This window comes from Pipistrellus kuhlii, unplaced genomic scaffold (genome assembly GCF_014108245.1).
Source record: "Pipistrellus kuhlii isolate mPipKuh1 unplaced genomic scaffold, mPipKuh1.p scaffold_m20_p_3, whole genome shotgun sequence".
In the NCBI taxonomy this organism is placed as follows: domain Eukaryota; kingdom Metazoa; phylum Chordata; class Mammalia; order Chiroptera; family Vespertilionidae; genus Pipistrellus; species Pipistrellus kuhlii.
The window spans coordinates 152,686,260-152,711,968 of NW_023425529.1; the positions used below are offsets into that span (position 1 = coordinate 152,686,260).

The 25,709-nt window shown below is 35.6% G+C and overlaps 1 protein-coding gene across 4 annotated transcripts in view; it reads right to left on the reverse strand.

Moving 5' to 3' along the window:
* Window positions 1-25,709, reverse strand: part of NALCN (sodium leak channel, non-selective) — a 264,733-nt gene that overhangs the window by 131,037 nt on the left and 107,987 nt on the right. For all 4 annotated transcript variants that reach the window (XM_045588772.1, XM_036457498.2, XM_036457492.2 and 1 more), the window contains exons 12-13: window positions 15,997-16,164; window positions 7,943-8,134 (exon numbers count right to left, since the gene is read on the reverse strand). In XM_045588772.1, the coding sequence (XP_045444728.1) occupies window positions 7,943-8,134; window positions 15,997-16,164 (360 nt within the window). The remainder of the gene's footprint in view (window positions 1-7,942; window positions 8,135-15,996; window positions 16,165-25,709) is intronic.

Below are 25,709 nucleotides of genomic sequence, written 5' to 3' on the forward strand. Positions count from 1 at the left end.
TTTATGCCCTATTTCTTAATTAGTGATTTTGCTAATGCCAGTCATATTAAATTTTCATAACGTAAATGATGCATTTCATAGGCAAATATCTGCTATGAAATTACAGATGAAAGTTGTTACTTTTGGTGCAATAAACATTTAGTAACATATACAGAATAGAGTTTCTAAAGCACAGGTGTATATCCTATTGTTAAATAAACAGGCTTTATTAAGAAAACTTTTGTAACTAAAAATCCCAGAGTCTACATAGCAAACCTCACAATTTTTTCTAACTATCCCCTGGCATAAATATGATCAAGAACAAGATTCTTCACTTGATTTCATAAAAAAAAGCAGCTTTAGAAAAGAACTGCTTATATTTTGCATTTAAAAAACTACTATGCTTAGAAATTGTTTGTTTATTGTTTTGATCCCTTTTAGTTGGCTTTGATTTCTCATTTCTCTAAGTTCACAAAGATCTTTACTGCAAATTATATTGATGAGAGAGAGAGAGAGAGAGAGAGAGAGAGAGAGAGAGAGAGAGAGAGAGAGAGAGGTTGATTGGTTGCCTCCCATATGGACCCCAACCAGGAACTGATGGGAATCCATATACTCCAATGAGTAGATGCAATTAGGCAGTTGGTCTTTTTTCTCTGTAATATAATGTCTTAACTTCTTGCATTTTTATGGAAAGTTGCATAGGACGAACTAAAGTGAATATACTAAACTGGAATTGGGACCATTTTCTAACTTTCCATGCAATACAGAAAACTTCCTGTTAAGGTACTGCTGCAATAACTTACTGAGGGAGCTCTGCTTGTTAGGCTTTCTGATTATTGCCAGGAATTCCGCTAAACTGTATTCCCATGCCATTCAGGAACAATACTAGCCATTACTACTTGTTGATTGCCTGTTGCATTGAAGGCACTGTGTTAACTCTCATTTGTATACTTTTATCTTTAACCCTCCTAATAATCCTCTAAAAGATATACTATTGATCTGTTTTTATTTATGGGGGGATGTATGGAGCCATGAGAGAATAGTTGAAATGTCTGGCTATAAGACTGTATTTTTTGTAGGCAACACTCAAGAAAATATTTAATAATATAGTCACCTTTTCATCGGTGAAAACAGGCTTACAAAAGCTCATCTGAACTGCATGAGACAGTTATTCCTCATTAATGGCTCTCATTTATTTTTGAAGTTGGTGTAATGGAATAGATTCTCTATTAAAATAATATTAATGGAATAAGGCCATTAATAGTTGGAAATCTGCAAATGATTGGGAGAAAACTATCAAAATATGATGAGGTGCAAACAAAGTTCTCCCCAAGGAGTGCACATCTGAGATTGAAATACAAAGACACTTTATTTAAAGAAGGTTATGATTCTGATAACTGCAATGATAGCAACACATAATAGCAGTAAAAGTTGGCCCTTTCTGTGCTTCATGCTGCATTAACATCATCCTTTAAAAGAAAATGCACAATATACTGTTTTATCAGCATGCCACTGTGTGATGAATCACTACAAAAATAAATTCAAATAGGAGCAAAAATCCTCTCTGCTATTACAGCAGAAAGGAAACGAAGTTAATTTTACAGCTTATTTTGGGTTGAGATGCTTATCTATATCATTGTGCTACCTAACAATTTAAAGCAAATCGATAGTTTTGTATTGCACAGCTGTATCCAGGCAATGATGACAATTTTTACCTAAAGCCTCAAATGAAATTACCTTTAAGAGACTGTGGAAGATTTGATATAGTAATAGGCACACAGAAAAAACAACAACAAAAAAAACATTATTTTTCTTTCTGCCCTAAAGATGTTTCTAAGTCCTCAAATAATCATAAAATGTTGTCTCTACTCAAAAAAATTCATTTTGTTCAATGAAAATACCTCCTCAGAGAAATAACATTTCTTCTAGTGTAACCTTCCTCAAAATAGCTCTTCCGATATTCTCCAGGGAAAAAAAATAAAATAAAATAAAAGTCTTCAATGGCTCTCCTGTGCACAAACCCAACCTCTGGAGACATTCTTATCATCCAGCTCCAGACACACTTTAATTCCTTCGTCATATGCCCTGTGATCTCCACATCTCTGATTTATTCATTCTCTGTTCCCTCTATGGAGTATCCTCATTTAATGCCATTGCCCATATCCTTTCCTGTTGAAATCATATGCACACCTAAAGACAACTCTTCATAAAGCTTGGCAGACCTCCATCCCTGGAAGCAATTGCTTCCTCTTATTAAAATGAGATGATTTGGGAACACCATCGCTTATCACATAGAGGTTCCCAGAATTTTAAAATACTCTGCAGGATGTCTTTGATATATTTCACCTTCTGGCTTACTTGAGTTCTTTCTTATGTCTGCTATGAGATAAACTAACTTCTTCCTTATATTTTCAGCTATGTTATAAGGTAAAGAAGGCAGTTGGTATGTTGGTTGATGTGTATATACCTCATGGCTTCATCACATAAAGAATGTTGACTGAATTACAAACAACCATAAAACAGGTACATCTTTATTTAGTCTTCATTGTGAAGAGATGTATCTGATATTTTGTGAAAAATGGATTTCATTGGTGTAGCTATTAGGGGAACAAAAGCATGGGGATATGATCACCAACAAGATGCAATATCTATAAAGCAAAGAAATGCAAAGAAATGTGAGGGTGAGGATGGTAAAGGCAGATGTCTGGCCTGGCCTCAGGTTGTGCCTATTTAAAAAAAGAAAGAAAATCAATTTATCCCTGGGAGACAGTCATCATAATGTGTTTTTTTTTCCTTTTCAAAATGTTATCAGTGTCTCCTTATATATGAATACAAATTACAAACACCAGAAAACTCTGGATAAAATATTCTTTTAAAGTCTTAGTTAATGGAAATAACTGAAACCCAAGAACAAAAAACTAAGTAGCTTGAGTCAAGAACAGGTAATCCTAGGAGACTCATGATCTTTGCTAGACTTCAGTTTTAAATCTTGTGTCTGGCACAAAGGGGCAAAGTCCCATTCCACTAAAAGGTGGAGATGGCTAACTGAGATACCTAAGTAAAGATGGATACTTATTGGGTTCCCTAGAAGTTTTATGGTACAAGGACATGAAAAGGGAACTTTGTGCTTTGACTTAGGGAAATACATAGGGAATCATATTCCAGCTGGTACTCAGAACTGCAGGGGATGGATAGACTAGTCAATACTGGGAATGGGTTATCTAAACGGAAATAAAGTAAGATTGTTCCATATCCCAACAACCACAAAAATCAGTTTGGAGTAAATGAGCTAAAAGACACAGCCTGACAAGACTGAATGTTCTGGGGTACAGAACATTCTCATATTGCTGACAGCAGATACATTGGTAAAAATATTTTGTAATGCAAGTTAAGAAAGCTTCATTCTAAGACTCAGCAATTCCAATCCTACCCACCTATCTTAAAGAAATGTTCACATGTGCAGAATTTCACATGTGCTTAAGTTAATGTGCAATGTTCAGAGCAGCATTATTTGGAATAAAAAATATTTTAAAAAGTCCTGCATGCATTAGTTTTCTATATTTGTGTTACAAATTTAGCAGCTTTGAACACCACTGGCTTATTACCTCATTTTCTATAGGTCAGAGGTCTGGGTATGGTGGTTGGTAGGTTCTCTACTCAGGGTGTATAAGCTGAAGTTAAGGAGTAGGCTGGCCTGTGGTCTCATGCGGAGCATGGGGTCTCCTTCTACCCTCATTCAGGTTATCAGAATTCAGTTCCTGTGGTTGCAGGTCTGAGGATCCTGCTCGCTTGATTACAGTTGCCTGAGTGCTATTCTGAGCTCCTAGAGGTCACCCTCAGGTCCTAGCCTCATGGCCCTTCAAAGTGACAGCTTACTTCTTCAAGGCCAACAGGAAACCCTCTTATCTGCTTTTTGATTGACTCCGAGTGATAAGCAACATATTCAGAGGAATTAAATCCAATCACATTCACAAGTCCTTCCCAAACCCAAGGGAAGGGGATTATTCAGTGAGTCAGATATATTGAAGGCCCACCTTACCATTTGTTTGCCATGTAGGAAAATGGAAAAATAATTGTGCAGTTTTTTTAAAATAAGTAGTGCATCATATATAATGCAATATATAGTTACATGTTATACCACAAGAAAAACAAATAAAATATAGCTACATGCACTCATATTGGCAAATCTCACAAGCATTGTGTTTAGCAAAAAAAAAAAAAAAAAAGCAACTGGCAGAAGAAACAGTGCAGAATGAAACCATACATGGCAGGTAGGTGGAAATTATGCAAATGTGTGATTTGCAATTAAGCCTATATATGCACTAAGAGCTTTAAAGGGATAAAACACACACACACACACAAAACACACACACACACACACAACAACAACAACAAAGCAACAAACTATAAATATCAAATTTAAATAGAAAAGTGGTTCTCTATGGGAAAGAGAAGAAACTGATGAGGGTAGGGGAACTCAGGGACTTCAGAGCCATTGCCAACCTGCTTGTTAAGCTGAAGAATACATTTTATTCTTCTTGATATCTCTTTGTATGTCTAAAATGTTTCATAAAAAATATATGAAAGAAAGAATAATAAAATAAAAGTTAATAAGGGTGTCAGCAATACTAATTGAAGTAATCATGCTCTGAAGATAAAATAAACCTTGAATTTATTAAAAAAATATTTCTAAACTCTATCAACACCTGGAAAATAATGAAAAATAAATTAAGGATCATGCTGCTTCTTCAAATTTCTCAGTAATTCTTTCAGCACAACTAAAACTACAATTAGTCATTTTGGTAGAGAGAAAATGGGGAAATTAATTTGTAATTAAGTATTTTATAGCATTTACCATTTATATTGTATAACTGATTTAGACATGATTTTAAGTGAAAATTCAATAGAGCAAGTAATTAGCATTTAGAGAATACAAATTAGAAACATACCAAATAAATAATATTAAAACGCAAGTACCTCATGCTATGGAGGGTAGCGTATTATTTATGCATAAAAATGATACCCATTTGTAGAACTGCAAAACAAATGAGGGCTTATCCTGATTATTTTAGTGACCAGTCTTATAACCTGTACAGAACTATTTCATTATGAAAAGTTAATCTGAATTGTTCTCCTTTAAAATAACTTATTAGTCCCAACAAAACAGGAACTGCAAGATATTGCCTCTCAGCAGGACTTGCTCTTCCTTGTTAATTCTACTTAGCAGTGTGTCTGTTTGGAGAAAGGTATTGGCTTGAGATGACAAAGCTGTTTTATTATATTTTATGGATATGTTCTTTTGTTCTCCATGAAAAATTTCAAGCACCCTTTCTCCATCTCAAGGGATTGTATGCTGAGGCTCTCTTGGCTGTTTCTGCCCCACTGTCCTTCCTGATGCTACACATCCCAGTGTTAAGCACTTCTGATACTTGTACTCTAGTAGAGCTGATAAGATCTGTGCATAGCCAAACCGGTTTGGCTCAGTGGATAGAGCATTGGCCTGTGGACTGAAGGGTCCCAGGTTTGATTCCGGTGAAGGGCATGTACCTTGGTTGCAGGCACATCCCTAGTAGGGGGTGTGCAGGAGGCAGCTGGTGGATGTTTCTTTCTCATCAATGTTTCTAAGTCTCTATTCTTATCCCTCTCACTTCCTCTCTGTGAAAAATCAATAAAATATATTAAAAAAACAAAACAGACAAAAAAAAAAAAAAACCGAGGTGTGCAGGAGGCAGCTGATCGGTGATTTTCTCTCATCCATGTTTCTAAATCTCTATCCCTCTCTCTTCCTCTCTGTTAAAAAATCAATAAATATACTTTTAAAAAATCTGTGCATAAATGTCATTAGCATGTGACAGAAAGTGACGACTGCCATAAAAAGAGGGAAGGAGGGCAGGGATCTAGTATGTGCCAGGCCCCCCACACTGGCTGCTTTGCAGGAATTATCTAAGCATTGTGGGAAGGAGCTGAGGCCCAGATGCTTCTGGTAAAAGAAATGAAACACCAGCCATTCTTCCTGCCACATGTTTATTTAAAAGAAATGAAACACCAGCCATTCTTCCTGCCACATTGTTTGCACTGGGCATGTGAGAGCTTTGACATAGAGGTAAAAGAGAGAAATTTTATTCAGCTTTTGGGTCCAACCACTCTAGAGGTTTCTGTGGTTGTCTTTGAAATATTCATCTTGTGCTATATGATTAATCTAAGCCTGTCATTTTTATTTCAGCCATATTGCCAATGATTCATTTAGGAGTGGCCAAGTTATTGGATCTTGCCAGTAAGACAGGAGAGATCCTTTGCTGAGGGAAGAGGGGATGGTGCTGAGAAAGATGGCCTTGTTTCTAAGGAGACTCAGGCAGAGATGGTCCCCTCGCCCCTCTAGAAATGTCACATGCATTTTGTTAACATGAAGGCAGTATGTGGAGAAGGCAATTGCATTAGTTTGCTGGGGGCTACTGTAACTAAGTACCAAAAACTGGTACTTAAAACAATGGTAATTTCTTATTTCACAGTTCTGGAGGCTAGCAATCAGAAATCAAGGTGTTGGCAGGCCCATGCTCCCTCTGATTCTCCTTGCCTCTTCTATTGTAGTTCTAGGTGTTGGCCAGCAGTCCTTGGAGGTTCTTGGCTTGTAAATGCCACACCAATCGCATGGCCATCTTCTCCACATGTGTCTTCACATGACCTCCCCTCTGTGTATGTCTGTGTCCAAATCTCTCCTTTTTATAAAATTCAGTCATATTGGATTAGGACCCACCTTTATGACCTCATTTTAATTTGATGATCTCTATTTCCAAATAAGGTCCCATTTTGGGGTCCTAGATTTCACCACATTCTTTGAGGTACATAATTCAACCCATAATAACACCTGAGAGAATTCAGAGTCCTGGCTTCCTGGAGTCTAATTAATTCCTTGAATGTTGTGATATAAAATTTCCTAATTATTTAAGTCAGTTGGAGTCAAGTTTTCTGCTACTTGCAGCCAAATTATTCACACAAAATTATGCAGACATTTCAGATGGGAGAGAAGGTAAAGGAGCTAATGGAGGTCTTGGAGTAATGGACAGCAGTGGAAGAAAGATCCTGGCTTTCTCCTTGCACAAACATGCTCTCCCTGAGTGGTTATTTTACATAAATTCCTGAACACCATCACCCCTGCACAGTCCCCCAAGAAAGGATGTCAGGTGCCAACAGAAGGACAAAGGACAAGGCCACAAAACTACGATGGGGGGCATGGTCCTAATACCTGAGTCATATATATATATCTTATCCCAATATTATGTTTTTTATATAATAGGATTTACTATGTAAGCTTATGGTGAAGATATATACATTATTTTATCTTGGTCATTAAACTTTTAATGTTTCTAAATCCACATGGAGTTAATTTTCAGGATCCCTCTGGTTAGAGGCTAAATCTTCTACATGAGTTCTGCTTGTGGATTGATTTATTTTTAACTTCCTTTTAAGCGTAAGTGAAATCTAATGACAATGCTGATGCATGTACTAGATGACCTAAAGAGTTCAAATCTTTAGAAGAGTTTATGAGTTTAAAATTCAAAACATCCTTCTGGGGTATACCTGATATAAAAATATCTGAACTGTAAAACAGATTTTAAAATGTTAACTCTCACAAACAAACAAAAAACGAAGAGCAAACTTTGTTTTAAAATTCTATTATGTTTTCATTTATAGGTGCTGAGAACCCTACATTCAATCTTTACTGGTCTCAGCATCTTATTCCATTCAATTATTTCCAGAATTATAGAATTAGTGCATAAGCTGCACATATGCTTAAACACCTGCACCCTGCAGGAGAGACCGTTTTAAATATTAAAACTAGCTACTCCAAGTTATCAAAAATATGACAGCATGATTGAACCACTGATAAAGTGAAATTACTTTGATGTAAATCATTATTACTATAATAAGAATAATGACTTCAACAACATCTTTTAGTTTTTACCCTTGGAAATGTTGTAAATCTGTCCAGTTCTTCGACAAAGCAGAACATTTGCAAACTGATTGCTGACATAACAATCAAGAGGCTGGCAGTAAATACAACCAAACTCCCAAGCTTCTTCCCAGGACCAAAGATCTTGTACACAAAGTCTTCTAATGCAGGTGAAATCTTAATAAGCCGAACCACCCGAAGAACCTATTGGGGGAGAGAAAATCATACATATTCGATCATTTGTTTACACTGAATCTTAAATAAGTTCATATTAAACCTCATTTTTCATAGCATTTTGTAAAATTACACTTTTCCACTTAAGCATCTAGAGAGGAAAATTCACAATATAATAACTAAGATATCAATATAGCTCACTATCTGTCCTATATCAAGGACTCAGTGCAGTAGGTATGGAGAGGGGGCAGGTACAGGGGTGGAGGGGGTCAATGGGGGATGAAGGGGGAAATCTGTAATACTTTCAATAAAGATAAATTTTAAAAATAAAAACTAAAAGATGAAAAATAAAACACCAACAAAACAAAAACAGCTCAACAAATCCCAAATGAATGAATGAATGAAGAAAAATAGTGACAATTGTTTTAACATATATTTCAAAATGGTATTAACTAGTACATGTTGTTGAATAAAATTGATATTTTTCTAATGTTCAAATATAGAGGAAAATGCAGTTCAATAGTATCAATACTCATCTACACTAATAAAAAAGTAAGGTGCAAATTGACTGTACCTTTGCAGTGCCCACCAGCCAATCAGGAGTGAGTATGCAAATTAACCCAACAAAGATGGTGGGTTAATTTGCATACACAGGTGCTGAGTGGCTGGGGCGGGGCGGGATGCTTGCATCATCACCATGGTGATGACACAGGCTTTCCAAACCACCACAGCTGCTCCAGGCCCCTGGGCAGCTTGGGTAGGCAGAAAGGTAGCTCTGGCCTGAGCAAAGGCAGTGCTGGCAGCCAGGGGAAGGAAGGCCTATTCTTGCAGGAATCTTTGTGCATCAAGCCTCCAGTTGTCTAATACGGTAAAACTTCCCAAGTGTTAGTGTACATTCATAAAAAAATGTTTTAAAAACTTTCTGTCTTGGAGCCTTTATGTAAGGCTGAGACTGCTACTCCAATATCCATTCTCTCCATCCTGGAAATAGAACTTTCTGAATTGTATCCTAAGAAAAAGCTACCTAGGGCTGCAGATTACATTTTCCAGCCTCGCTTGGAGCTAGGTATGGCCAGCAGACTAGGCTAAGGCCTATGGAAGGTGAAAGGAAGTGACTTATGTACTTTATTTTAGTACATAAAAATAAACAAACCTGTCCTGGATACTCTTTTTATACATTTCTTTGGCTGGGAAATGGAAACAATCGAAGTACACCTTTTGGACCAAAAATAGAAGCCTTGAATAGAAGATGATGAATCCAATCTGACACAAAAGACCAACTTCCTGGATGCCCACACAGAGATGAACCAATTCCTTGTCCTGGACACCCACCAACTAGACAAACTTCTATCGTATGTAAACCTTGTATTTTTAGATCTTTGTTATATTAGCTTGTTATCAAAACACCCATATATGTTTTACATGTATATTATGTATGTGTGTATATTTATATGTGCAAAAACTCCCACCAATAACTAATAAATTTATTTTCTCATTCATTTAGCTTATACTGATTGATTGTTATGTGCCACACATTGTGTTGGACAAATATATCCAATGGCTATTATTACAAAGGGAGAATAAAAATATCTATAGCATTAAAAATGTAAATGACAATGTAATTAAAAGTTGCAGTATAAAATATGGAAAAGTAGCATTTTACATTCAGTCTACAATGTTATCAACTTTTTATGTACATCTGAGAAGTAAAAAAATGTTGCCAATTAAAGGCAACATTATAAGATGGACCCCAAATTTAGAGGTATTAAAATAGGAAAATTGCCTGGGCATAAATAAAGTATGGTAAATAGAATAGTAGTCTGAGTTGATTCAATATCTATAAGAGCTTAAGTTATCTGTGAAGGCTTCCTAAGAGAAGAAAGGTGAATAGTTTATTAAAAAATACAGTAAGAGCCCTAGCTGGTTTGGCTCAGAAAATAGAGCATCTGCATGTGGACTTAAAGGGTCCTGGGTTCGATTCCAGTTCATGCCCAAGTTACAGGCTCAAAGGGTGTACACGAGGCAGCTGATCAATGATTTTCTTTCACTGAATTTCCATTTCTCTCTCCCTCTCCATTCCTTTCTGAAATCAATAAAAATATTTTTAAAATACAGTAAGAAACAGGAAATGCTTTAAAAAACAAGATTTTAATTTTACACATACAAAATAATATATGATTTGTTTGTTTGTTTTGTTAATCCTCATCTGAGAATATTTTTAGAGAGAGTGGAAAAGAGGGAGGGAGAGCCGAAACTGGTTTGGCTCAATGGATAGAGCATCGGGAGGGAGAAAGAGAGAAAAACATCAATGTGTGGTTGGTTGCCTCCTGCATGTGCCCTGATCAGGATCAAAGTTTGAACCTATAACCCAGGTATGGCTCTTGACCAGGAATTGAACCCATGACACTTCTGGGTACAGGCTGATGCTCTAACCACTGAGAATACCAGCCTGGGTAAAAATAATAAATATTTGGATTTTCCTTTCCAGCATCCCTAGCTTCCTGCTTTCCCTGATTTTTCTTTAACAAATCATTACTACACTCGTAAGGGGACTCCCAAATCCCCGAGATCCAGGCCTGTCCAGAGTATTCACAATTATTTGATTCAGCAGAACATTTGTTGGCCTTATGAAAAGTATTCCCTTTCTTTGTTCCCAATTGGTACTACTGTAAGAATCATATCAGCTTCAAGCTTCTGGGAGACATTTTTGCCTTTACATGGAGAAAGTCAGCTTAAGAATGGTAGCAACAAAGAAGAAAAGTGACTGAATCCCAATAATACAATGTTAGCCTCTGAACTTTGCCCCCTAAACTTTGAATTAACAGGAAGTGTTGAGGTAACATTATCATGCTGCCAGAGCCAGCAGCAAGAGCACCACACAGCTTTGCTGGTCTGACTGGCTCTGCATGGCTGTGAGTACACGTATTCTTCTAACTCTGCCAAGACTGACTCCTACTCGAATCCTGCCCACTGCACTAACTGTTGGGAACTTAGTTCAAGCTCCTCCTTTATCCTCTGCTCACTAGACAGCAGGTGTTGGGTCTGAGCCCCTCTGCCTGGGGCTGGGCCTCCTAGGATGCCGGGTATAGGCTGTGAGAGGTTGTGGGTATACAAGGATAAGTCTTGCAGAGACCGGTTTGGGTCAATGGATAGAGCGTCGGCTTGGGGACTGAAGGGTCCCGGGTTCGATTCCGGTCAAGGGCATGTACCTTGGTTGCAGGCATATCTCCAGTAGGGGGTGTGCAAGAGGCAGGTGATCGATGACTCTCTCTCATCGATGTTTCTAATTCTCTATCTCTCTCCCTTCCTCTCTGTACAAAATCAATAAAATATGTATATTTTTTAAAAAGAATAAGTCTTTATTGCAGAAGCCAGTATGGCCATCAGATAAAAACAGTCCTCACAGCAAAGTCCATGCAAAGTCCATACAGGCAGGCAGCCAGACACCGGCTAGTAAATGCATATCTTTCCCATAAAGTAGCATCAGTGTCTGTACAGCTATTATCTAAGCAGCCGCAGGCTGTATCCTAGACTCACTGCCTCACTTCATAGCAGTTCCTGAGCTCTCTGGCTCAGCAGCTTCTCCTGTCTCTCCTGCCCAGCTGCTCTCTCTAGCAGACTTCACACACTCCATCCCAGCTGTTCTCTCCATACTCTAGCAGACTTCTCACTCTAGCGTACTCCAGGCAACTAGGTGGTCGGTAACCTACTCTGATACCATTTACACAAAGAGGTATCATCAATCAAAGATGGTTACATCAATCATATTGGCTACAGAAGGGCACAGTGTACCTTGTGTCCTTGCACCCGCTCATATGGCCTGATTAAGATTCCCAGGCTAGCCAGTTTGGCTCAGTGGATAGAGCGTCGGCCTGGGGACTGAAAGATCCTGGGTTCGATTCCGGTCAAGGGCATGTACCTTGGTTGCGGGCATATCCCCAGTAGGGGGCGTGCAAGAGGCAGCTGATGGATGATTCTCTCATCAATGTTTCTAACTCTATCCCTCTCTCTTCCTCTCTGTAAAAAATCAATAAAATATATTTAAAAAAAAAAAAAAAAAAAAAAAAAAGATTCCCAGGCTCAGAGTCCTTGAGCATCCCCCTTAGGCACATGCCCAGAGCGGCCTTTGGCCATTCTGGTGTATTGATAACAAGGCCTCTGTTCTCCCACCAGCCTTGACTATCCTGTGGGACCTGACATGGTTCCCACACATGCCTATTGTCTGAAGAACACAAATGATATATGGTCTCTAGCCACATGTCTAGTAAACAAATAGACAAATGTTTCAAGAAGTCTAGAAAATGTATATTTCCTTCATGCCAAAGACCTTCAAATTAAGCATTATATTACAAATATGGTTAATAGTTTTTCCTGTTATAATACTTTAAGTATATATCTGAAATCAGCACATTACACTGAGCCTATCTTTCAAAATAACAAGCCAACAGCTTTATCATAAAAACCATTAACATATTCACATTCACATTCATATTAATACCTAGAATACTAATCTGGGAAGATTTCACATTTTTATTAGAGTTGTTTATTCTCAAACATAAATGATCGGTATCTAGTTGTTAATATTTAAATATAAGCAAGTTTACAGAAACATTTTAACTGGTTTATAGCTCAGATTTAGTACTGTGTGTTTTCCCCATTTAAATTATATTTAAAGAATTTCCTTTGTAATTTTGAATCCTATCCCAAATTCTAATAAAAACAGCCTATGCACATCTGTGTAATTTTGATAAATTAATATTTCATTAGCTGGAAGAAACAGAGCTTAACACAACTCCCACACTGGTGATTTGATCAACAATTTCAAAGGATTAACCTTGCATCCTAGGGAAGCCAAAATCCTTATAATTATGCCTTTTCATTTATTTGGGGAGAAGTATGATTTTTGTTCTGTCTACCCAATATGTTGATTTTTGTGTTCCTATTGATACTCTCACACATAAGGTCTGTAGAACATTTTGTGATAGTTGCCAAATCACATTTTCCTGGTCACATTTCTAAGACTCTCTTAGAGACTATTTGTTTGATTAGTAAGTACTAGTAGCGTCTTCAAACTACAGCCCTCGGGCCACATGCGGCCCGCAGAGGAGTCTGATCCGGCCCGCCAGTTTTTTTGGGCAGTGAGCGCAGCCGAGGTGTTACAGTAGGAATTAGTAGTTCATATAGTCCGGCCCTCCAGCTCTCTGAGGGACCGTGATCTGGCCCCCACTTTAAAAAGTTTCAGGACCCCTGGAATTGTGTGGTTTAGAATATGATCTGTGAAATTAAACTTGCTGGTGATGAGTTTCTACCATTTGCTACCCTGTTTCCCCGAAAATAAGATAGTGTCTTATATTAATTTTTGCTCCCAAAGATGCGCTAGGTCTTATTTTCAGGGGATGTTTTTATTTTCCCATGAAGAAGAATACAGTACACATTTATTGTTAAATGAAAATAAAGGAAATTTATTATCTGTATACGGTAGTACTGTAGTTGTCAACACAAACCAGACAAACTGTGAATCCTACAGTATCAAGAATTTACTTTTATTCAATGACAATCATGTCATCATCTTCTGGAACATCATCATAACAATCCAATTCCTGAATTTCCTGGTGAATTTCCTGTGACTCCATTTCTTTCAGAATCCGTGGACCAAATCTCTCATGTTTAGCCTGGGGGGGGGGCTTATTTTCGGGGAGATGCCTTATATTTCACTCAGAAGGAAACCTGTAAGTAGGTCTTACTTTCGGAGGATGTCTTATTTTCAGGGAAACATGGTAGTTACGGTAGGTCTTAGGCAAGCTCTCAAATCTCTTGGGACCTTCATTTACATGTACACTGTCTAGCTCACATAATTATTATGAGAAACAAATGGAACAATGCACTCAGCACAGTTTAGTAGCCACCCAATGGTTTGTTAATGACTTAAGATAGTATTTCATGTGTAAAATCAAGTTACCTTCCAGTCATTTTTAGATGTTATATGAGTTTTTACTATTTTGCATTTAAATAAAACAATTATATCTCTGTTATTGCAAATTCATCACAGCTATTAATTTTATGGTCAAATTATGACTTCCTAAGCTATTCCTCAAATATTTACCATTTAAACAGTTTCCATTTTTTTTTTATCTCATAAAGAATTCTAATTTTGATCTATTTCTAACATTTTTTACAAAAAATTGTCTATGAGAATCTATAAGAATTTTCAACCTCCAAATATATTTATACTATATCTTTATTGAAATATGCATCAGCATTTTTTAAATTTGGCTGATATGATAGGTTTATATTAAATTATCATGTAGCTTTTGACTATCAGCCATATTTCCTATAATTATCTACAATGGTTCTCTAAGGTAAGCACTACATGCTCATGCTGATTTTGTGAAACTAGATAGCAGTGTCAATGGGCCTATATTGCATGAATGTTTGGGAAGCCCATTTGTACCCAACATGGGACAAGGGATTTATGTGCAAAGATGTTGATGGTACTAAAATCTTAAACCATGATACTCCTCCATGATTTCAATATGCTCAGTAGCGATTTTTTGAAGATCATCATTTTATGTTGAAGTGAATTTGGTTTTCATTTTTATTAATTATATTTTCATGTCCTTTTCTCCAAGTCAATAGATAGTTTCAGGTTATAGCATCTTAAGTTAATACAGCCCTGAAAATGACAGCTTTGGTACTACCAATAAATAAAATTAATGACATTGAAATGCATTTTCTTTCTTCTAAGAAGTTGGAATCTTATTTCTCTGAATTCTTTAAATTTAACTGCTACTTTGTTATCTAACAATTTTAAAATAATTATTAAGAAAATAATGCATATTATGGTATTTCCATAATAAATTATATAAATGACCAATTTTTCATCAGAGAGTAACTATATTTGAGATTTTAAAAATTGGGATATCACATATTTATAGTTTATCATTTTGAGCAAGTATTCAAAAGAACAATGAGTACATTGCTGTTATTAAACAATTATGAAAGGCATAATTAATAATTACTTTTGTTTACTGATAATTATAAAGTAATATATTTTAAGATTTCACATTTGAATAAATAGCTATCCAATTATTATAAAAATTATAAGTATTATTATTATTTAATCATTATAAAGAAATAAACATATATAAATAATGAAGTTTGACTTACAGTTTTTAAGGTAAATTTTATTTCTTATTTTAATTGGAAGTCACTGTTGAATAAACATATGTTGCCTTATTGAAAAGAGAGATCTTCCCCTGGCTTAATAGCTCAGCTGGTTGGAGCATCATCCTGTACTCTAAAAAGTTTTGGATTTGATTACCAGTCAGAGCACAAAACACAGATCATGGGTTCTGTCCTGGGGGCACATACAGGAGCAACTGATCAATGTTTCTCTCAAACATTGATGTTTCTTTCTTTCTCCATCTCTCTTCCCTACTTCTCTTTTAAAATCAGTGAAAACATATTCTAAGGTGAGGATTAAAAACAAGCAAAAAACACAAAAGGGAGATTTCCACTTGGAATTAAATTCTTATTTCCTACTCTTTAAAGTGTGTCAACATTTTGTGTAGTTTAAAATTTGATATATACATAGATGTATAATACCAATGTATATGTAATATACATATCTTCACATTGTGCTAACTTATGAATTGTATTTTTAAAACATCTCCATTTATTACTATGAATTTTCAGGAGTTTTAAAAACAATGGTACAATTATGAACATACTATTTTGGGTATTTAAGATGCCATCAAACCTACCTTAAGTGTGCATTTAATAATTATACATAACTGTTATATATAAACTTACACAATTATTATTATAATGTGACTAGTATTTTCTCTGGAATAAAAAAATATCTAAAGACAAATAGGCATTATTTGTATTACCTGAAAGTATGTGAATTGAGAATGATAAAGATCTGGATATACATGAAGAGTAGTTCCAATCACAAGTAACAGCTCAAATTTGTGGAGAGATGAACTGATATATCCAGTAAATCCCAAACACCATATCTTCAGAAGTGCTTCCAAGTCAAAAAGTACAGTAAAAGCCACCTAGATGAACAAAGAGACAGTGGAATTGAAATCTAAAACTGTAATTTATTTTTAAATATATTTAGTATTTGTCAGTGCATAAATTTCAGCCACTATCATATAAAATGAGGAGCCCACAATTATCTAGAATAACATTTTATTTAAATAAACTAGAGGCCCAGTGCATGAAATTTGTGCATGGTTAGGGTCCCTAGTGGCAGCCGGCTGGGGAGTGGGGGGAGAGGGGGTAACTCCCTTCCCCTGGCCTCCTGCCCTGCCTCAGTTGAGGGGACAATTTGCATATTAAGCTTTAATTATATAGGATAGTTTGAAACATACCAACTAGAACCTACCATACCAAATACATCTTAAGCAATTAGAAAACTTGTTAAAATATTAAATGTTTGCAAGTGGCATTATTTCTTCATTATTCACTATTTGATAATATTTAAAAGTCATTTCTATTGATAAAATTACTGTATACACAGAAAGGGTACATTTTTCTTTTAACTTTATTGTTTAAAGTTTTACTGATGACCCCTTTGCTTTTGTTCCCCATTGACCCCTTCCACACTACACTTGCCCCTGCGCCAAGCCTTCACCACACTATTGTCTGTTGATGGGCTAAGCATATATGCATACAAGTTCCCCTGTTAAGCTCTCCTCAGCCACCCCCCACAACCCTGCCTTTCTTCTGAACTTTGTCAGTCTGTCCCATGCTTTTAGGTCTCTGGATCTATTTTTTTCATCAGTTTATAAGGGTGCATTTTTATATAATTCTTTTACTCTAAGGATAAAGTTTCTATAATGCACATAGTATATTATAAAATAACTTACATATTAGTAAGCAAAATTAAAGTAATATATAAATGTTTAAATATTATTATGTCTTCGGCCACAAATAGAGAGAGATATATTTTATACCAAGAAATGTATGTTTGTGTATATGCACACATTCATTAACATATTAGGACATTGTATGTCCATATTATTAGTTAATAATAAAATTTACTATATTAATAAATTAACCTCTTAATCTATCACATTAATTCTATAAATTTGTTATTACAAATAACAATATTATAAAATACACCTGTAAATATAGCGTGTATTATTTCTTTACTTGTCCTATGGGTAAGAAAACTCATTTTACAAACAAGTTTGCAACTGGAATGAAAATGTGCAATACCAACTTAACTATTAATTGAAGAGCACAGGCTGAGTATTGGAATCAGTCATAATATATCCCTCTGAGATGATACCAGATGATTTATTGAAAGAAAAGAAGAAATAAAGCTCACTTTCCCTTTTTCTAGGCCAACATAGGATATCAGAATGTATTTTCTTCCACTCACATTTGAAAAATGTAGAGAAAAGCAGAATTTTAATAATATCATTTTAGAAATAAAATACTAAAACGATTACTTTTCCATCTAGCACTTCTGTGGACTCAAGTTGCTTCCTAATTTGAATTGGCATGTCCTTTTTAAAAATATAAAACAGTAATACACTTGAAAGGTTAAATAATCCTAAATACACAGAATTAACAAATTCCCCTGTGAACCACTTTGCATATTTCCTTCTTAACATCTCCTGTCTCATCTAAACATATACGTACAATCACATAAATGGGCTTGCATTTTATATGTCACTCTGAAACTTGCTTTTCTACTGTAACTCACCAACAGTCATAGACAAACTCCCCCACCCCCCTTTGCCCTGGATAAAAGATTTGGTCCTAATTATTTTTTTCATCAGCTGCATATTTTCCCATAGCATTCAATGTTTATTTAATTAAACATTCTCCCTGATGACTCATTGAAAAAATAGTTTTCCCTTAATAAGAAATCATCATCTGGAAAAATGTTAAGCATTTTGCTGCTTCAATAACAAGACTATATTAATTATCCTTATTCAATATCCATATTTATTTAACTTTCTTTTTTTTTCTTTCTTTGTGTTTTTTTTTTAAATATATTTTATTGATTTTTTACAGAGAGGAAGGCAGAGGGATAGAGAGCTAGAAACATCGATGAGAGAGAGTCATTGATCAGCTGCCTCTTGCACACCCCCCACTGGGGATATGCCCGCAACCAAGGTACATGCCCTTGACCGGAATCGAACCGGGGTTCCTTCAGTCCCCAAGCCAACACTCTATCCATTGAACCAAACCAGTCTCGGCTTATTTAACTTTCATATCTATAAAAATATCAAATCTAGCATTGCTGGGGCAAAGGACAGGTTTATAGAGCTTTAAATTTAAAAAAAAGTATTAATAAATTCATTCAAAATGTTATAGAAAATCACTTGCCTTCCAGCAAGGTAGGAAAGTGCTTTTTATTCTAAATCTGTACCATTATCAGATATAATCAAACTTGATCAAGCTTTTGCTTATCTGTTAATGTGTGTATTGATTATTTAGATTTACTTTATTTTTAAGAGAGTTTTTCTATTCATAACCTTGCCAACTTTCTATGGTGATGTTTTGTCTTTTTTTTTATTAATTCTTGGGGTTGTTGATATTAAGAACAGTTATCTCTGTCTGCTATATGAACTGCAAATAGTTTTTCCATAGTCAATAGTTTGACTTTTGATTTTGGTGGCATTCACTCTGTAAGCATTTAAAATTTTATCAGGTCAAATATTTCTATCTTTATGATTGCTTTCTTTACCTTTACATACATAAAGGATTATTATCAAACTGTCATATCCAGGATCACACTATGTTTTTATATTTATTTGGACTACATTTTTAAATAAAAAATTTCCCAGAGAGATGTTGTTTCTTGTGAAATTTATTTTTATGAATTTAATATTCCAGTTACTAATATAAAAGCACTTTTTTTAACTTTTTAATTTTAATTTTTTTTTTTTTTTTTACCATTCTACCTAGTTAGTTCCAGTGAAGAGTAACCAATTCACTGGGTTCTTCTATTATCACTAGTACTTTTAATAAGGATTCCTAGACTTTATCAAAATATGTACATTTCATTTGCAATTAAAATAATATTTTTTCAAGATTGACTTTGGAGTTAATTGAATTACCTTATCAGCTATAATGATACAGCTGCACGGCAATAGAGTAGATAATGAAGTGGGAATAAGAGGAATCCATGGTCCTCATTTTCCATGAAAGTTTCTTCAGCATTCCTGCAAAATGGCCGCAGTGGGCTTTGATAATTAATTTCTACTCTGTTTAAGGGCTTCTCTTCTTTTCCAATTCTACTTAAAAGAATTTTAGCCTTCGATTTGTTGAGGTAGTAAAATGTATTACCAGAGCCCTTGATGTTAATCATTTGAATATTCCTAGAATAAACACTAAATGGTAATACTAATCTGCTGTATTTTATTGAATAACTAGAGGCCTGGTGCACAGATTTGTGCACCAATAGGGTCCCTTGGCCTGGCCTGCAGGGATTGGGCCAAAACCGGCATTCTGACATCCCCTGAGAGGTTCCCGATTGCGAGAGAGTGCAGTGTCAATCCTAAGCAGTCAGCCTTGTGGGAGGGTGGATTGCACTTGTCACTCCCGGCCTAGGAGGGTGCCATTGCCTTGGCCCTTCATTCTGCTGCCCTGGGACCTTTCTTCTGTCATGTATCCTTTCAGTACATTACACATCCATGAGTGCTTACAAGGTGTAACTCATTTTTTAAGAGCGAAGGCAAGATTTTATGAGTATCATAAACATTCATATAAATTTTTCTCATATTACTTGAAAAAAAGTTGAAAACAGTACATGAAAACACATAACACAATATATGAAAAACATAAATTTTCTTCTTACTATTTTCCAAAATCACTATTTTTTAACCTTTATTTAATCGCTTCCCCTTAAGGAGTACTTTTAGATATTTTGTTCCTAATGACACACCATATGGCAGTTTTAAAACACAGATATGTGATATATCTGTTTATATATTTCACATATCTTTTTATGCTTTATATAAAGGAAGAATAGGATGTTTTCTGCCTCTTTAAGAACTAATTTCTACCCCGAAGAGGTGTTTTCACCCACTGTTGATAACATATACTTTACATATATTGTATATCAGATTTAGTGTCATCATAGTACGGTTTAACTAATTTTCAGGAATGTATTGTTATGAATTTATTAAACAACCTATTTTATTATTTCTTTTCCAAATATTCATTTTATGGTAGCACATTGGCTATTCAATATATACTATAACCAACCCTCTTGCCCAGAAAATGATCAATAATGAAATGAAGATTTTTAAATTAAAGGTTATTATTCAAAGAAAAAATAATGTATTTGTTCTCAAAACAGCATATAAGGAGAAAAATAATAAAATGGAAAATGACATGCTTAATATAAATGGAACAATGAAAATTGTTCTGCCCGGCCAGGAGTGGCAAGGCCCGGAGCGGCCGGGCCTGGAGCAGCCAGGTCGGGAGCAGCGAGGCCCGGAGCAGCAGCTGTCAGGCAGGGAGTGGCCGGGCCCAGAGCAGCCGGGCCCAGAGCAGCTGGGTTGGTAGCAGCCAGGCCTGGAGCAGCAGCAGCCAGGCGGGGAGCGGCCAGGCCTGGAGCAGCCGGGCCCAGAGCAGCTGATTGTGGAGTGGACCAGAGCAACAGAGGCCAGGCCCATAGCAGCTGGGCCTGGAACAGCTCGCTCCTCACCTGCCCATGTCCCAGGGCTGCTTCTCAGACATGGCTGGAAACTTTTGGGGGAACTTGAGGGTATGCGGAATCAAGTGATGAAGGCTCAGATCTGGATGTGTTGAGTTGTTGTAGCGCTGGGGTGTTGATCTGTGAGTGCCTTGTGTGGGGTCTGGATGAGGTTGGTTGATCTATTTGGAAGTGTCTTTTGTGTGAAGTGTATCCTTGGGCATGTGGAGGTATTATTGATTTGAGAAAATACTAAGTAATTGATTTACTACCTGAAAAATTTAAAGTTCTGAAAGTTTAAGGTCTCTTGCCAAAAAGAGGTTTTAAAGCTAACACCTTAATTTTAATGGAGAAAGGGGAGGACAAGCCCTTCCCACCCAGAACAGGTAATCCAATTCCAGCCAGAGGCTATCTTTAAACAATGTGTCCATTTATATTTGAATGGCTACGCCTTTTGATAGCCTAAGGGCAAGTTTACATGTAAACAAGTTTGCTTCTCAGTTCCCAGGGCAGAAAAAACAAGGTTTAAAATTATTAGATTTTAAAATTTATTCTTAAAAATATAAAAATTTATTAATTAAAAAAAAAACCAAGGAAATTAAAAAACCTGATGAAGAATATTAACGGTTGATTATAATAGAATCAGAGATACCGGAGGGGAGTGGACTGATAATTCTCGGGGGGGGGGGGGGGGGGGGGGGGGGGGGGAAGGGAGTGGTGGATGGGGGAAGAGACTGAACATAAACTGTGCACCTATGGATGAGGACAATGGGGGGTGGGGAAAGGGCAGAGGGTAGGGTGGGAACCGGGTGGAGGGGGGAAGAAATGAGCAACCTTTGTAATAATATGAACAATAAAGATTGATTTAAAAAAAAAAAGAAAATTGTTCTGTCCTTTTAATTCAATGACTAATGTATGCACATTTATAGGTGACAAAAAAATGAGCTGATGGTGCCAGGCAGGTCTGAGAAGATAAAATGGGAGATTATGACCATATATGGAAAGATTTTTTAAAATATATTATTCAAGATTTGCATTACCATCTCTATTTCATAATTTCAAGTAAACATATGGATATTCATTCGAAAATGAATACTTATTTATCACAAAAGAAGATTATAGGACAAAAGTCATAAGCCACTCAATTTGGGTAACCCTATTCTCTTGAATGAAATCCAGATTAAATAACACCCAAAGAAATGATCACCTGTGTCAGTCTAGAGGTGTCTTTAAATCATCTACATTTAGTCTGTAGTGTACCTTCAGTATCCTATATAAAAAGCAAACTTTTAAGATAGATACCCAATAGTAAAAAAGAAACTATTTTATTCTTTTTCACCCAACAAGACCTGCTCAATCCTCAAAACCCCCCCCCCAAAAACAAAAAACAAACAAACAAAAAAACTAAACAAAACCCCCCCCAAACAAACAAACAAACAAACAAAAAACAGACAGCATAGTTATTGCCAGAAGAAGAAACTTGTTTAATTAAAGTTTCCCAGAAAGTGAAAAATAAAACTTTCTGGTAATATGAAAGACTGCTGCTGTGGCAAGATGAATTACTTTCTTAATTTGATCTCTTGTGATTAATGAGCTGAAATGTGAGTATCAGATTTTGTTTGAACTAAAATAAATGGCTCTTTCATTTAATTTCATCTTAAAAACTATCTTAAAACCAAGTGTCTTCAGAGGAACACAGAAATTACTTTTCTGGAAAAGATGACTTCCTGCAAGATGACTTTCAAAAAGTATGGGCTCATTTCTGCTTTGAACACAGAGCAATCATAGACAAACAGGAGACCAAAGAGACATCCTGGAGTCCTAAGCAAGATAAAGCTCACTTTACCAGAAACATGGCCAAAACAAACACTGTTAGAACTGCTTGCTTCATTGACCTCTCTCTCCTATTAATTTGTGAGTTTCTTTTGTTAAAATTGTTCATCTTCTGTCAGGAAAACGCTGCTGATAAATTTCGGTTCAATGCACAGTTTAGTCTACAGATATATTTTACATAACAATAGAAAAGTATTGTTCAAATTTTATTATTTCTTAAGAAAATGAGAATACATATTTTAAAAGTATGTTCCTTATATCAGTGTTTCCCAACCTTCTCTCATGATGAGAATCACCTGGTGGAGTTGTTAAAACACAGATTCCTGAATCCCAACTAAGAAGTGCTAAACTAGAATTTTTGGGAACATATAGGTAAAATTGCATACCTAACTTAGTGCTCTGTATATAAAATCTGTCTTAGAGCACTAGTTAAGTATACAATTTTACCTATATGTTCCCAAAAATTCTAGTTTAGCACTTCTTAGTTGGGATTCAGGAATCTGTGTTTTAACAACTCCACCAGGTGATTCTCATCATGAGAGAAGGTTGGGAAACACTGCCTTATACAATGTAGTTTTATGTATATTAATAACAATGTATTATCTTAGATCAAAATGAAAACTCTTACAAAAGAAAGTAAATCTTTACCTTTTTATATTTATGCATAGCCTAGAAAACAAAGGAAAATTTTTCCTCTATCTTAACTAATTCTAAATTTAGGTTAAATAATCTAATGTAACAAAGTTCCCAGTTTCTCAACAGAAGCCAAGAGGCTTTATTTATGCCTAAAGGATTTCTTAAAAAATATACTGCAAGTTGACTATTAATAGGTTAAGTGCTTTATTTTGCATTTTCAAAATAATTTATTCTAGAATACAATGTGGGAGCTCAAGAAATTATTTCCTAAAATCTCATGGCTTTTTGTGATCTATTTTAAAAAGAAACTTTCTAAAATATTATTGCCTTAAGTACTGTATCATTATAGTCCATAAACTTGAACTGCTGTTATTAAAACCATTTTGAGGACTAAATAAGATAATGCATTTCTTTAAAGCACTTAGCAAAATAATAGAAGGTCCAAAAAAAATTGGTAACTACAATATTATTGTCATTAGCTTTACTGTGTTTGATTTGATAACATGGAGACCTCTTAGTTGACCCGTTCTGAGTTTTTATAGCTTAAACCAAGATCAAGCTCACTGCTTATTTTTATAAATAAAGTTTTACTGAAACACAACGATTCTAAGACCACACTCACTTTTGCACAGCAGTGGTGGAGTTCAGTAGTTACACAGTGGCCCAAAAAACCTAAAATGTTTATTCTCTCGCTCTTTAAGAAAAAGTTTATTGACCCTTGGCTTAAACTAAAACCACCTTTATAAACTTTTTTGAAAAAAAATATTTTATTAAAAATTAAGTTTGATTAAAACAACCTATCCACACTCATTTAAAACAAAATATTTTATTCAAGCACAAGTTTCTATACAAAAAAATTTATAATGTAATTTGAATAAAAACCAAATATGCTTTGGAACATACACCCAATATTAATCAACCAAAGTGGAACCAATTCTGAATGTTTCAGTAGTTCAAGAATATACTGATGCCTATATAATTCAAAGAATTAAATCTCCACTATCCAGTTTATTAAAATCAAATTCACTTTCAGTGGTTTGAGAAGGTGGCAACAGTTAATAGACATGTGATATATACTAGATTCGGCTATACAATCCTATATTTCTGGGGGGTTTTAAGTTAGAAAAAAATCCTAATATCATATATAAAAATGAAAATGACAAGGATTTATCAACTACCTCTGGACTCTACCAATCCACTTAAATAGAATCAGCAGATTCTACAATATTACATTATTTGAAATTTTGGTGGAATTTTTTACAGCATGCTTATAAATGAGTTTAACACATTAGAAAAACAGGCCAATTTTGTGTGCAGAAAAATTAGGTAACATTTACTGGAGCATTCCATTCCCAGTAAATGGCGTATATATTTATTCTACAGGGTTGATTTAGTATGACTGACCACCACCCTGGGCTGGGTTACAGAAGAAATATTAATATAATTTATAATATCCAGTAGATTGTTCCTTCTAGAGAAATTGAGATAATCTAAATCATGTCTTTCCATTTCTGGTTTTTATTTAGTCATTAGTGCAGTTTTGATCTCTGGTTCTAATATTATTGTATAATTCTTCCACCACACCTAACTTTCCACCTCATTCTACCAGAGCTTTAGCTAACCGTTGGGTGTCTTGTTCCATGTTCACCAATTCCTTCTACTACGCACTCAATCTCCACTTACATAATCAGCTTCCTCTGTCCTAGCCTCAGCTGGTTCTTTCCCAGATGCATAACTTCCCCCACAGTCCTTTTGAGAAGAGAATGCCCATGCTCCAGTGCCCCATATGGCCCACGTAGGATAACATGTGGTTGAGGAAGAATACCCCATCCAGTACTCCTCCCTGCCCCTTTGACATGTATTCCATTAGGTTAAAACATCCTCTTACAGCCCTGTCACTGCCACAGGCCCCTGCCTACATTCCTTTCCCTAAGTGCTGGCCTCACATGGATTGACTTCAATGTCATTGTAAAGATTCCGCCAACACCTTAGCTTGATAGTTCCTTGCTATTTCTGTCTCAACTCCATCATTATGTTTAAGCCACTCACATCCATATAAAACCCTACATTTTGTATTTACCCAGAATTATTCCAAAATTCTATACTCTGGGTCCCGTTCTTTAACCTTCTAGCTCTTAAAAAATCTTATTTTATCACTTCAACTTCAAATCTTATTCTATCTCTTCGGTTCTTTCTTTGACCATTTAAAGACTCTTTATAGTTCATTTTGTTCTCTAATTTTCCTCTTATTTTCATATCCAACCTAGACCACAGGGTCATCAGTTCAACTCCTTTGCCAGCCACCCAAAGTTCCTACTCCCTTGTTTCTCAGCTCTATAAGCCTGAATATACTCTAAAGCTAAATCAATCTAAAGGTTGCACTTCTCCCCTTTATGTAAGGCCTAAGAAAGTTACAGACCTGTCTAAATTGGTATCTCTATAAATTTGTAGTCTCAAAATTAAGCTGTA